Raw genomic sequence first — 14546 nt, forward strand, 5'->3', positions numbered from 1 at the left:
GTTGTGCTTCTTTTGCACCGTACGTAGCCAACCGTGATCCGACTAGCACGGTTGTGTACGTGCGGTGCCAAATAAGTTTAACATGAAATTGGAGGTGCCGCAACGGAGGACTTTCTCTCTCGACTTGCAATGTTCTTTTTTTTTCTTCTAGATTTGAAGCTTTCGTGACTGCAAGGATTCATATTCTTAGGTTTTTTCGGTAAAAATAAAATAAAATTCACGACGTTTCGGAGGCAACATGATTGCTGTATCGCGCTGTGACGGTTCCACCTGAAAACGGAAGCTTGTGTTGCCTCCGAAACGTCGTGATTTTTATTTTACTTTATTAATTTAAATTTTTTTACCTACGTGACTTTACCGAAAAAACCTAAGAATTGCAATGTTCTGCTTCGCCAGACGTCCAAACCCCCGCGCTCTCTCGCGTGTCAACGCTCACAAACCACACCGTAACCCTGCGAGGACATTATTACCTCACTATCCGTTCCCGCATAACGCCCGACTCGATGAAGCGACTTTGCAGACCGTGCCCAAGGCCGAGCTGGCCCAGGTTTGGGAGCTGCTGTGGTAGAGCGTTGCACGGCCACGCTCGTGCACGGTCTTGTTGGGGAGGCTCGACACGTGTGGGCGCCTACGCCCTAGGTAAGCGCCCACCCCACCGTGGGATATTTGTAAGCTAGCCGACGGTGTAAACACACCGTGTGGGCCAATGTCGGGGATCATCTCGGACCCTCATCGCCGACCGGACGAGAGAGTGACTTGGAGAGCGGCTCGGGCTCCTGCCCTGCCTGTCTTGTCCACAACTCAAACGTCGGCCGTCTCCCGCTGCTCAAATTAGCAATGAGATTGGTGCTCATCTGCCGTGTAGAGCCCTGAGGTCTGTGGTGGAAATTCCTCATTTCTATGGCGGCAGCAGCGGCGAGTCTCTCCATTGGACAACCGACAAAATTCGTCGTCATTTTAAGAGACACCAGTTGAGACGATGGATTGAGTCGCCTCTCCCCCTTCAAACCATGAAATCGCAACCCTCTGGTTGCGAGCCACCGGCTCTACCGCTGAGCCACCTGGGCTGCCGCTCTCCTCTGTGGTTGGTGTCGACGCAGGGGTCACTTTGCTCGTTGTGTTCGGAGCAAAAAGTGGCCTCCTAAACACGCATTCCAGACAGCCATTAAATGCAAAGTGTCGGTAAGTTTCAATTCAGAATTTATTTATTTTTGACAGTAGTACCCTTGCATACATAATCTGAAGAAACGCTTCGTTTTTTGATTACACTGATGATTTTTTTAAGTTTAGTACACTTTTTGGCTTTAAAAAAAAACAACTGATCATGACGACCGATAAAACATTCCACGTATTCATTACAACGGAGGAAATAAACCCGCAAGATCACCTGACAACAACGCTATCGATCACGTCACACCTGTGACGAGAGAAGTTTTACATCGAGACTCCTCTCTGCAGAAAGAGCACGAGACAATCGCGACGTCGCGCAAACAACGCACCTCGAGCGGGGGGGGGAGCGGGGGGGGGGGGGGAGCGGGGGAGCCGGGCCACTCAGGGCATTCAAGTCCGGGCGAAACACGAAATTAACCCAGATCGACCACAGCGAATGTAATAACCTCCCTCAACCACAGTTCCCTGCTCAACTCGCCACTCCCTGCACCAGCCTCCCTGCCCTAACCCCCTGCTCAATCACAATTCCTTGCATCACCCTCCCTGCCCAATCACCACTCCCTGCACTCCTCTCCCTTGCGGCGAGTCACTGCACTCTTCCCTAGCCGCACTGTGCTCAGCCTCCCAGCCCTAACAGACCGCACACCGGTTGTAGCTGCAGCGGTCTGGGGAGTGCAGTCGACCGGTCCGTCCGTCCATCCGTCCGCGAGCCTCTGTAAACACAACGCTGCGAGCTGGGTGCAAGTGTGTGTCCCCCCCATGTACATGCGGTACGTTTATCAAACGTCTCTCTTTTTTTTTTGTTTCGGATGTACGAGCGAGTCACGCCAGAGCCGTGCCAAGCCAGCCCGGCGCGCGTCGGGAGGCGCCGTGCTTTCCCACCGCAGAACCCCCGAGCCGTGCCGGTGACACGTCCTTAGCCCTGCACCCTGGCTCTGCTTGGGCCCCGGTCTAAAAAATGCAGACGTCTTCTTGGGGAGGACCAGCAGTGCATCACTGTTTGCTTTGGGCTCTGCACGGCAAAACTAAAAGAATCCGGTGGAAAAATCACCCCCCGCGCTGGCCCGGCTCCAACGTGCCAGCGGGAAAAGGGGTGAAATTGTCACCTCTATACAAAGCAGACTGGTTACGACGGTATTTCGCTGTAAATAAGGCCCTCAAAAATATATATTTCAATATGAAATGTTTGCCATGCTCCGAATGTGGCAAAAGCCCTAATGTCCTGTGTGTGAGTGTGTGCGTGAGGTGTGCGGATGAGTGAGTGACCTCCCCCCCACGTATGTTCACACAGTGTTTCGATTTTTTTTCTGCTCGAATGCTCCATTCCCCCCCGCGTCTTATCAAGACACCGCTTGACTCTGTGCTATAGAAACCAAGTCGCGCTTCTTCGCGAGGGGAGGAACGACGTATGGGGCGCGCGTGGCTTCGGACCCTGGGGTCAATGACAATCGTAGCTTGTGCCGTCCGCAAGGGATTGCGATCGCGGATTATATAAGACCCTCGGCAAAGTAAGACGCACGCCAAATTCTTAGGCCAATCGAGTTGCGCAAAAAAACTGATCTCACTTAACACACGCGGCACACCTACCGGATTAATCCTAAGACACACCCACCCCCCACCCCACCCCACCTGCCCAGCTTTTGCTTTGAAATACAAGCAAAAAGGTGTGTCTTATAACCCAGAGAATACGGTAATTGTAAGTGCTGTGGATCTTATAATTGAACTTAGGTCCAATTGTTCCCCCCCGCTGCTACCCCCCTCCTGAATCTCCTCCCTTCCAGGATGGGGCCCCTACACGCTCCCATGATGACACAAGGACCGCACAAGACAGAGCACGAAAAATCCAGTGTCCGATCGGTGCATCTGCTCCGCAGCCCTCTCCCAATGCGTGCCCACATTCTTCTCCACCACTCCGGCTCAACGTTTAGACCCACACTTAGCTTAGCGAGCTCGGCAGCTCATTTTTAAGTCAGCATAGTGCATTACTCGAAACATCTACGGTACTCTATTTACATATAAAAAAGCGCACACACTCACATACATACACGAAACGTGTCATGTCAACCGGCACGAACCGGTTACAAAAAGATACAACGCACGAGACCAGACGGGCGGCAGGAGGGCTGCAGATGGGCCAGGGCGCACTGCGCGATGTCACCTTGTGCAAGCTGGGCCTGCTCGCGGCAAGGATAGCCGTGACAGAGAGGCTAGAGAGACCAGGTTGTCGACTCTGCCAGACAAATACCACTCATGACAACAAATCCCAATCACTACCCCAGACCAACCCCACCACTTCCTGAAAACCCCGCCAAAAAACAAAACCGTGTCAAAACAATCCGTATCATTTTGTGACGACACCTGGCCTGGACTAGTGCCGTGGCCTATGCGGGAATCGTAAAACGAGCGAGCTTCCTGGATTCCATCCGACTACCCCGGCAGCACGGGCCACGCTCTCTCGCTCGCAACGGCGCGTAGCGTGGCGCTGTCGGGGCACGGGCGCCCGCCCTCCCTTCCGTCACCCGGCGCCTGGACCCCTCCAGCCAGCCCACGGGCTCTGGTGCAGCTGCATCACCTTCGCGCTCGACAGCTCGCTCGCTCAGCCGGGGCTCGCAACAGCAAGCGGCACGCGCGCGCGCACATCAAACAATACGTCCTGCCGTTGTCTTCACCAACACTGTCCAGTAACAACAAACGTTGCAGAAGGCTTTGCTCAGAGCAGACAGAAGTAGAGCCATTGCCCAGAACGTTAGCCTACGGTGTTTTTTGTTTAAATGATAATACAGCGTTTATGAATTACATTTTTTATCCTGTGCTTGTAAAAGACACACTGCAGACGCAGTCCTCTAAGGCCCAAGACGCTCGTTTCGCTCGTGCCGATGATCCCAACCGAGATCTTCACCTCCCACCACCCGGGACGCAGCCGCTTTACGTCCCGCGCTTGTGGGTGTTCGCGGCTCTGTGCTCAACGCAGCGACCCTCTCAAAAGTCTCTCGCGGAACTGCTATAGTTCAGCGATCGCCTCCGACCGCCCGATTACCGACGGCGCCACATTGAGCGAGCGGCCATCGGCTTAAGCCGCTGAACGTCACGGTTGCGGCGAGCAGATGCAAGCACGCTCCACATGCGATGGTTGTTGAACGACGCTTAATCCTCCTGGAGGCATCCACTCCCAACTGGCGGCGACGGTGGCGACAACGTCGCCAACGGCGGGAGTGCTGCGCCGGTCGTGCGTACGCGGGGGGTTGAGCTTCAAGCCATGGCCGGGTCTCGACAGCGCGGCTGCGTTCATCGCAACGACCGGCACGCAGCCAATGGCCGGTGCCACCCTCTCTTCTCCCGTGTCGCCTCGGCTACAGCTGCGACAACCGTAGACGCGGAATTAAACGCCGTCTGCTGCTGCTGCTACTGCCGCTGTATCTGCAGCGAAGCCACTGCTGGTGCCCCGGTGTTTCCGAATCGCTCCCCACCCTCACCCACCCCGACCGAGTTAAATCTCATCCGGCACCGCCTCAACGTCGATTGAGAGTAGGCATGCAACGACGCATCAATTCATCCCGGACGCTCACGAGACACGGACCTAATCGTGGGTGCGACAATGACGTGCGATTTATGTAGATGTATGTGCGAACGATATTCAAATGTGACACTTAGACTGGCGGACTGGACAGAAATGTACAGACGAGACCAAAACAAATGATATGAACAAGACTCGAAATTCCGAGAAAATGTTTTTCTTGATTTGAACCACGATCGCAACTCGTAATAATTCATCAAGTTCCTCGGGACGAGTGAATCATTACATGCCGACTGAACTGGAAAGGACACTTAATCAACCGTTTTCTTTTTTTTAAACGCCACCGTCGCCCGTGCATTACCGCGGGGGGCACGTCACGCAACACGGCGACACGTCATCCACATGCCACCGCCGAAGATCGCGATGCGCGGCCGCTTCCGGCGCGAAGCGAAAACGCATCACGTCGGGGAGTCATGTGACAAGGGGGGCGACGCCACCGATCGGGGGAACTTGCCGAGAGCTGCGACGATTGGACGACGAAGTCGATATGTCAAACTGACATTTCGCCTCTACTTGGTGGTCGATGATTAAAAAAAATTTTTATCAGCCGCACCTAGAATGTGGCACCCACTTGAAGGTGGGAATCCCCTGTAAGCCACGCCTCGCATGACGTGGCGAATGATGATGTCACCAAGCCCCGCCCATCATCTCCGGTCCCGGGTCATAGGTGGGGAGCAGAGGTAAGCTTTTCTTTCAACTATTTTCATGATATCTGACAAGACAGAGCGACTGAACTGAAAATTTAAATAGCGATCAATTACTTGGATAATTGTATTACAGGCCGGCTCTGAACGACGTAACCTGCCCCCATCACAAAGCTGACGACATCCCATCATACCCCGAATGCTCCCGATCTCGGGAACAAAGGGGAGTTAAACCCGGTGACAGTACTCGGTCGCGAGACCACTTTGTGAATCCCGGGCGTCGTTAAGACTTGGGCCGTGATGCCGGCCAGGAGACGTCAGCGCGACGACTGGGTTCTTGATAACCCAAAAGTACGACGTCGCTCAAAAGAACTTGTCGTCGATGCGGAAGTGCGGCTTAGTCACGTCGTCCGGGTTGATGAACACCGAGATGGACTTGCCGGGGTTCTCCGTCACCAGCTGCTGCAGCTTCTTGGCCAGTCGGTCGTCCTGCCCTCGGATGTCGGCCAGCGCCCCGTCCGACTGCGATCCCGGCAGGCCGCCCGAGCCTCCGCCGGCGCTGGCGGCGGTGCCTCCGGCCGCGGCGGCGGCGGCCGCGTGCGCCTCCAGCCGCACGGCGTTGGCGGCCTTCACCTGCTCCACGGCCGTCGAGAGGTGCTCCACGGGGTCCGATCGCACCGACGAGAGCTTGCGCGCCAGCAGCAGCACCGTCTCGTCGGTGAAGTGCTCGAACATGTTGCACTGCGGGATGAAGTAGTTGGGGCACGACTTGTTGACGAGGCAGTGCAGGACGTCGTCCAGCAGGCCCAGCAGCAGCGCCGCCTCGTTGCTCTCCTGGCCCAGGAAGCTCGAGGGCAGGCGGTCGCAGGCCCAGAGCACGACGGAGCGCAACTGGTAGGGCCCCACGGCCTGCGGGCGGGACAGCAGGCGCAGCACCATGGCCTTGCACGCCTGGAAGGCCTGCATGAAGGGCGTCGGGATGCACTTCTTCATCTGCACCTCGCTGCGAGCGAACGACAGGCGCCACTCGTTGTCCCGGCAGCCGCTGGGCGACGAGGCGGGCACCAGGTAGAAGCCGCCGATCACCTCCTCCTCCGTGATCTTGCCGTCCCAGAAGTGGTTCTCCATGAGCCAGCTCTGCGCCACGGCCGGCCAGCCTGCGCCCGGATTAGACCGAGGAAGTATAGTCACGCACGACAACGCTTACATTATACTCTCCAACATGCTGCTCGTGCTTGGTTACTGATGTTACGACAAAAACACACGAGGAGCGAGAAGTGCGCAAGGAAGCAAGGGGAAATGCACGCTTGGAATTACACATGGAGTACAGAACGCAAGCAAGGGAATGACAAAATTCAAACTGTTTAGGAAAATAAGTGGGCATGTCAATTAATTCTGGAATTACAATATCCGTTGGTGTGATCTCATAACAGCTGGGATGTTTGGTCACGTGACACTGGTCAGAGCGCAAGACCTCACCCCTCCAAGCCAGCTGGTGAGATAATTTTATGCTGCATCTGAATGTATCCGCATCTTAAGATGCTGTTCAGAAACAGTGGGCACATTTATTTATATAGACAGTGATTTGTCTCCGTGAGAGTCTATGGGTCTCTGCGTAAGTCTAAGGGACTGCTTGTATGCCTCCGAGTCCCTGTGTAAATGTACGAGTCGTTTCTATGTCAGTATCTGTGTTTCTATGTGATTATCTGCGTGTCTCTATGTGAGTATTTGTGTAGCCATGTGAATTAGTAAGTGTCTGTGTCTACGAGTATCTGCATCTCTCTGTGTGAGTCTGCATCTCTCTGTGTGAGTCTGTGTGTCTCTGTGAGTATCTGCGTGTCTCTATGTCAGTATCTGCGTGTCTCTACGTGAGTCTATGTAGCTGTGTGACTATGTATCTGCGTGTCTCTATGCGAGTCTGTCTGTGAGTATATGCTTGTCTCTACGCGAGTCTATGTAGCTGTGTGACTATCTGCGTGTCTCTATGGGAGTCTGTCTGTGAGTATATGCTTGTCTCTACGTGAGTCTATGTAGTTGTGTGACTATATATCTGCGTGTCTCTATGTCAGTATCTGCGTGTCTCTACGCGAGTCTGCGTAGCCGTGTGACTCTACGCGAGTCACCTTTGAAGGAGACGACGGGGACGATGTCGTAGAGGATGCGGCTGCTGCCCACGACCAACACCATGGACACGAGCGTCCCCTTCTGCTCCACGCGCTCCACGCGCGGCATTCCCCTCTGAGGCTTCCGCTGCATCTCGCCTGACGAGACGGCGCCAGCGATCGAGGGACGGGAACCGTCGTTACAATCGGATTCACCGTCGCAGAGAGCCGCGCTGCTCTTACGAAAGCGCAGAGATGGCGATGTCACGATCGCGGCGCCGTCGTCGCGACGGCACGATGCCGCCGTCACGGCACCAGCGTTGCGGAGACCGAAACCGCGGAGACGATCGCAGCACCGCCACCGCAGAGAGCACGAGCACAACCTCACCATCACAACCCAGAACCACCGTCACAAGCCTACGCATACGACATCATGGCTGTACCGCCGGGAGGGCAAGAGACAAGCATACAGGAGAACCTGAATACCGGTGGTGCCAGGCTAGATGCACTTGGATGCCGTCACGTGAAGTGCAGAAGGTTCTTGCTGTCGGCAGGCGGTGACGGGACAGCCCCGGGTGCTATGGGTTTACTGAGATGACTGACAGATGCACCAGCTACCGCTCCCTATCGTGCCAACTTGCTGCGTTTTCAGCTGCCCAGCGCTCTGGAGACGGGGCACGCACACTGACGCAAGCGCACGCACAAGACGCCCGCACAAGACGCCCGCACGAGTCGCACGCACGAATTGCACGCGTCACACGGAGGGGGGGGTGCTTTACCCACCGAGCACGACCTCCACGGAGCAGTGGAACCAGTCGGCCACCTTCAGCGGCGAAAAGAAGTGGTTGGTGGCGCCGTTGGGGTGCTCCACCGTGGTGCAGCAGCCGCGCCACTTGCTGATGGTGGCCTCGTCGAAGAGGCGCAGGCTGAGCCACGAGTGGCACGGCGCCGAGCAGCGCATGTCGAGCGTCACGGGCTGGTTGCGGTCGTGTAGCTTGAGCGCGGGGACGAGCAACGTGAAGTCCATGTCGTAGTCTGCGCCGCGCGCAAAGTCGCCCAGCTGCTCCACGTCCATGTCCACGACGCCCTCGCGCACGCTGCCCGACAGCAGCAGGTACTCGTTGGCGACGGGCAGCTTGCCGTCCAGTTTCTGCACCATGCCTGCGCCGGGGCGCGGAGAATCGCGGGGGTGGTGATACGGCACAGCCGGGGTCGGTCGGGGGGGGGGAGGACGCGGGTGAATCAACAGCAAGACGCTCGGAGGGGGTTTACGGCCGCAACTGCGGCGAGACGCACACTCGACGTCAACGACACGTCACATCGGGCGACGTACACGCACGCGACGTACGAGGCGCCGCAGTTCAAACAAAGGTGCAAGCGCTTTAAATACCGCCCCCTGCGCCGCCTCTGTCCACACAGCAGTGTAAATGGGTACACCGCAGTTAAGTCGATTGGCAGGTCGCGTGTGGTGGAGTCAAGTGTGGTTACCTCTGATCTCTTCCAAGATGTCTGGCCAGCGAGAAAGAGCAGGCTAAATACTTCTATAGGGGGCTCTCTAGAGCCCCCTATAGAGTGTATGTCCTTTTGCCAGCATTGGTATGGGCAAGCAATTGCAGGGATGCTGCACTTTTTACACTCACTAAATTCTTTAGACACAGGGGTCGACTATTTTCATCATAAGAAAAAAAAAATCGAAAAAATGCTGAGAGACACCCAAAATTTTTGTTCCAACATTCATCGACTCGCTCACTGTAAGAGAGGACCGAGCCTTGTTGGCGACTTCTGGAGGGAACGTCGTAGTCGTCGCGCTTGCACACGTCCGCTCGCCCGCCCGCCCGTCCGCTCGTCCACTCACCCAGCATGGAAAAGATGAAGTCCTTGGCCGTGTGAATCTCGAGGGCGCGCTGATCGTCGTACTCGCGCTGGTCGTGCTTGTTGAACTCGTGGATGAGCCTCTCGATGTCCTGCAGCCGTGCCGACGACCGGAAGTCGAAGCCCAGCGACTTCGCCGCCGAGCCACCGCCGCCTCCTCCTCCGCCGCCGCCCGCCGCGGGAGCACGCTCAGCGCCGGACGCCATCTCCGCCGCGCCTCCCCCCACCGCCTCCTCCCCGGTTGCGCCGAACGCGCGCTCCCCTCGCCGGGAGAGCGGCGGCGGTGGTGGTGGTGGTGGTGACGGTGGTCGGCAGTCACGGGCGAATCAGGACAGGGCTCCCTACGGGCACAGATGTTGGCGCGGCACCGGGCGACGGCCTGTGAGTAGTTGACCCCGAGTGCGGCCGATCTCGTCGGGGTGCGTGGCAGCCACGCGGGGTTGGGAGCCTGGATGCCGTCAGGATAGGCGACCACCAGGGCGTAATTTCAGCAGGGTCTGCATATGATCGAACGGTCGCAAGAGCAGGATTGTTTACAGGTATCGTTATCACGTCAACCGAGTCAACCTTCGCTTGGCGAGAGGTCGCTACTTCTCTGCTGCTGCTCCCGTGGCAGTGATTGGTACCCACAACCACCGCAATCACACAGTCACTGGTACACACTAACACTGGCATCCCAGTCACTCATACTATGACAGGCCTAAGTTACCAGTACTCACTAACGCTGGTATCACACTCACCGGTATTCACGATAACTGGTGTAAGTTACCACTACTCACTACCACTGGCAGCACACACTCACTGGTGCTCACTAACTCTGCGATCTCTTTAACACGTTCCCACTAACAGTGACGGCGGTACTGCTGGTGGTTCAAGCTTTCGTGGTGTGGCCGTGGCCGAGAGACCTTGCTGTGGACACGGGAGGTCGCCAGCCATTCCACATCCGTGGGGCGCCCAGAGACCACACTCACCTCCACCGGCGCACATGAAGGAGATCAAAGTCCTACTCGCACTGTATGTGACTCACACACACACACACGGGGGCGTATTGACGCATCGATCGATGTCGACGCCGGCGTCAAACTGTGTGTGCAAGAATCGACTTCTTTCAACGTTACTTGACATGGAATGGATGTTCAGATGGTTGTTGTATATGTCGGTCCACGCAAACTCTCACGGATAGCAGTGCACCATCCTGTCTCATATAATGGCCCTGAAGGTCACTTTCAAATATGGATCTGTATCTGCACTAATGACACTTTTTATAATCCCTCGAAAGTGTTCATCGCAGGAAAATTAAACCAAAATAATTGTCATAATAATTACTTTAAAAAGAAAATATTCCACCCTGATCAATCGACTGCTGGATGAAGGCCTCCCCCCTTATCTGCCACGCTCCCTCGCGTTCCTGTGATGTGATATTTTTCTGTCTTTTCTTGGATTTTCTGTTTGCACATAGTCACTTTAAGATGTTTTCTTGTTCATGTTTTTGTTTTCTGTTTGTTGCGGTTGCACCCGATTCAAGAGCCGAATGGCTCACAGGGCTATATCTAATAAACGAACTTGGAACTTGAACAAGCCTCCATCTAGCTTCTGCACGTTCTGACGTCCTAACTTCACCTCTGTAGTTGGAGAAATATGATGGGGGGGGGGGGGGTTGCGTGCAATTATTGGTGCCTGGGCTCAAGATGAAGAACTTGCTGCACTTGAGAACTTGGTTGTAATCGTCACGGGTGGCTGACACCCGAATTTCAAGCCGGGGCTCTCACCACAAAGTCAAGGCCAACTCACACATACCCCAAGCTTATCTTCATGTTAATAAATCACAGCCATTGACCACGCGTATCAAGTGAGCCTGCAAAGCTGGGAGTATGCAAACTCAAGAACTCAGCAGCTTATTAACAAGTGCACGACATATACCGGCTTCATATTCTTGGTTCTTTCGGTAAAGTCACGTAGAAGGGAAATAATAAAATAAAAAAAAATATTAAACACATTTTTTTCGTTTATTTCTTTATTATTTCCTTTCTACGTGACTTTACCGAAAATGTGTTGAACTTCTTTCGCACGCTACCGTAAGCCAACCCTGCTTATCGTAGTAGTGGTGGTGGTGGTAGTGGTGGTGGTAGTGGGGGTGGTAGTGGGGGTGGTGGTGGTAGTGGGGGTGGTGGTGGTGGAGGTGGTGGTGGTGGGGGTGGGGGTGGTGGTGGGGGTGGTGGTGTAAGTGGTGGTGGTGGTAGTAGTGGTGGAAGTGGTGGTGGTGGTGGAAGTGGTGGTGGTGGTAGTGGTGGTGGTGGTAGTAGTAGTGGTGGTGGTGGTAGTAGTGGTAGTAGTGGTGGTGGTAGTGGTGGTGGTAGTAGTGGTAGTAAATCACCGTCTCATCAAGGCGCCCTCAGACGCCGCGGGTGAAGCCTCTCGCACCGATCCGGACCCAATTCGGACCCAAGTGAACCTCCCCACCACCACCACCCCACCACCACCTCCCCACCACGATTCTGATACCGGTCCCAGAGTCCAGCTTGCTACAAACGATGAAGCCTCAGTCTCAGTCTCCCCTATCAGGCTGTCTGCCGGGTCGTGAATCGCCAATAAGCGCCGTGGTGTCGAACTCCGGTTCCTCGTTCGATGTCTGGTTCTGATCTCCAAGTTCAGCTGCTGGTTCCCACTTCTCTCTGCATCTGATCCTCGTCGCTAAGCGTTGATGTCTGGCGCCTTGTCTGGTCGCGGTCGTAATCTCTGATCCTTGTGCCGGTCGGGTCCCCCCGTGGTAACCTCTTGGTCTCGGTTCCAAAATCTCGGTGGTAACCTCTGGCGCTGGGGCTTTGAGTCCTGGTCTCGGGTCAAACTCTTGATCTCTCTTCTCTCTCGTCCGGTCGGGCGACTCCTGGTCTCTCTGGTCTCGTTCTCTGGTCTCAGTGTTGAACTCTGGCCCTGGCCCTGGTCTCAGTGTTGATCTCTGGGCCTGGTCTCTGTGTTGGTCTCAGTGTTGGTCTCAGTGTTGAACTCTGGGCCTGGTCTATGGCTCTGGTCCTGGTCTCAGTGTTGATCTCTGGGCCTGGTCTCTGTGTTGGTCTCTGTGTTGGTCTCAGTGTTGAACTCTGGGCCTAGTCTATGGCCCTGGTCTCAGTGTTGATCTCTGGGCATGGTCTCTGTGTTGGTCTCAGTGTTGGTCTCAGTGTTGAACTCTGGGCCTGGTCTATGGCTCTGGTCCTGGTCTCAGTGTTGATCTCTGGGCCTGGTCTCTGTGTTGGTCTCTGTGTTGGTCTCAGTGTTGAACTCTGGGCCTAGTCTATGGCCCTGGTCTCAGTGTTGATCTCTGGGCCTGGTCTCTGTGTTGGTCTCTGGCCCAGGTCTCGGTGTTGATCTCTGGCCCTGGTCTCAGTGATGATCTCTGGCCCTGGTCTCTGTGTTGATCACTGGCTCTGGTCTCTGTGTTGGTCTGTGTTGATCTCTGGCCCTGGTCTCTGTGTTGATCTCTGGTCCCAGGTCCCTGTGATGATCTCTGGCCCTGGTCCCTGGCCTCTTGGTCCGCGGGTCTCCGCTGAGAATCCGCGAACTGCGCCCAGCTCCAACAGGGCCGAGCTCGGGGACCGCGGCGAATTACGCACCCGCAGCTCAGGGGTGGGAGGGGACAACCAAACAGACTGCAGCCTCAGGGACCGCGGCAAACTGCACACGACTACTTGTGTGACCCGTCGAGACTTGGATGTTATTTTAATTGACCCGGAAAGCCGATCGTTTTAGGGATTAAAACTATTCAAACGTCTTTTAACTTAACACCCAGGGTTTTTGCAGCCAATATTACGATTGATAATTCTATAGTAGGCTTTCACCACTAATTGTGACTCATTACGTTATCAAGATAAAAAAATATCGTCTGGGTATTGGCCACTTAATTTCGGATGGAGGAGAGTTTTGTGACAAAGCAATGTGTCCAGATCGTCACTTGGCTTGACCCAAAGCAATCAAGAATTACAAATTGTATTTATATGCAGAGATACAGTCTGCACTGGCTTACATCAAAAGTTGTATGCAACAACATTTCCTCTAGGGAAAGGATTTAAAATAGAAAGTGATGCTCATTGGGTCATCCCCAGATTTTTGAAAGGGCGATTGCTCGAAACGTCGTGGGCCTGACTGCCGATGAGACTCAACGTTTAGTAGTAGGAGTCTCCGCTGTGGATGCCATGCTGCCGTGAACAGGATACAATTTGTAACGGAATTTCTGTTGCTGGTAGATGGAAATAGAGGAGGCAACAGTCATTGTGGAAGGGAAATTGCCCGAAACGTCGCCCGGTATGGTTTGTGTTCCCCTATTAAGGCTCCACACACTAAATTTCGATTTAAAGCTTTCGTGACTGCAGGGATTCATCTTCTTGGTTCTTTCGGTAAAGTCACGTAGAAGGAAAATAATAAAATAATAAAAATAAACCAATAAAATAATTCTCACGACGTTTCGGCCACAACGCAAGCAGCCGTCCTCAGGTGGAGAGCAGGTCTGTCGAGTAGACAGAGTCTGAATGACACACTCCAGGCTTGGACACACTGCTATTGACGGAATGTGTGGTGAGTTCTCACGTAAACCCTTCAGTCCACACGAGGGCGCAATATGGACAGTTGTGATCACTTCATTTCAATAATATCACCACCACCAGCCTCACATCTGGGAGCGTGTTCTTCGTATGGCTAATACTCTTTGTGTTTTTTTTTTTCGGTAAAGTCACGTAGGTTAAAGAAGAAAACAAAGCAAAATGACTGTATCAGTAATTTGGATCAGTAATTTTGCTGTGACGGTTCCACCTGAAGACGGAAGCTTGTATTGCCTCCGAAACGTCGTGATTTAATTATTTTTTATTTTTTCACCTACGTGACTTTACCGAAAAAAACAGAGTATGGATCCTTGCAGTCACGAAAACTTCAAATCTAGGATCGTATGGCTAATGTTGATGTCGTGCAAAGTGTTCTCTTCACTACTTTCCAGAGCGGGGCCCACCTTTGGTCGATAAGACATCACCGGTATGAGGGCCCCCCACACATTTGAAACCATTGGGGCTTTGTCGGGGGCTGTACGTCAGGGGCCTTGCAATGAAGAACGCCGATGTAGAGCAACAGCTGTTAATAACGATAATACAGTACTATTTGGGTCTTTCGGTAAAGTCACGTAGATAGAAAAATTATTTTAAA

General features: G+C 54.2%; 1 protein-coding gene across 4 annotated transcripts; it reads right to left on the minus strand.

Annotated features, from left to right (window-relative positions):
* Positions 1–1187: 1187 nt before the first annotated feature.
* On the minus strand, positions 1188–12947 carry LOC133357187 (nucleotidyltransferase MB21D2-like). Of its 4 annotated transcripts, none has more exons than XM_061575012.1 (5): positions 11737–12947; positions 9346–9703; positions 8274–8651; positions 7512–7649; positions 1188–6545 (listed from the first exon to the last, which is right to left on the minus strand). In XM_061575012.1, exons 2-5 carry the CDS (start codon positions 9566–9568, stop codon positions 5752–5754), a joined length of 1533 nt encoding a protein of 510 aa, XP_061430996.1. In that variant the 5' UTR covers positions 9569–9703; positions 11737–12947; the 3' UTR covers positions 1188–5751. The 4 variants fall into 4 exon arrangements, with proteins under 4 accessions (XP_061430996.1, XP_061430995.1, XP_061430998.1 ...); XM_061575011.1 differs by having other exon boundaries at positions 9346–9859; XM_061575014.1 differs by lacking the exon at positions 11737–12947 and adding an exon at positions 10334–11272.
* Positions 12948–14546: the final 1599 nt, after the last annotated feature.

The sequence above is a fragment of the Lethenteron reissneri genome, chromosome 57, assembly GCF_015708825.2.
Source record: "Lethenteron reissneri isolate LAM-NWPU_2019-01 chromosome 57, ASM1570882v1, whole genome shotgun sequence".
Lineage (NCBI taxonomy): Eukaryota > Metazoa > Chordata > Hyperoartia > Petromyzontiformes > Petromyzontidae > Lethenteron > Lethenteron reissneri.

Excerpts from the sequence above, each read along its gene's own strand:
- LOC133357187 (XM_061575012.1), bottom strand. The coding sequence starts at position 9,568 with ATGGCGTCCGGCGCTGAGCGTGCTCCCGCGGCGGGCGGCGGCGGAGGA. Across the intron at positions 8,652-9,345 it reads CTTCATCTTTTCCATGCTGG|GCATGGTGCAGAAACTGGAC; the intron begins GTGAGTGGACGA and ends GCCCCGGCGCAG. Across the intron at positions 6,546-7,511 it reads CCCCGTCGTCTCCTTCAAAG|GCTGGCCGGCCGTGGCGCAG; the intron begins GTGACTCGCGTA and ends ATCCGGGCGCAG.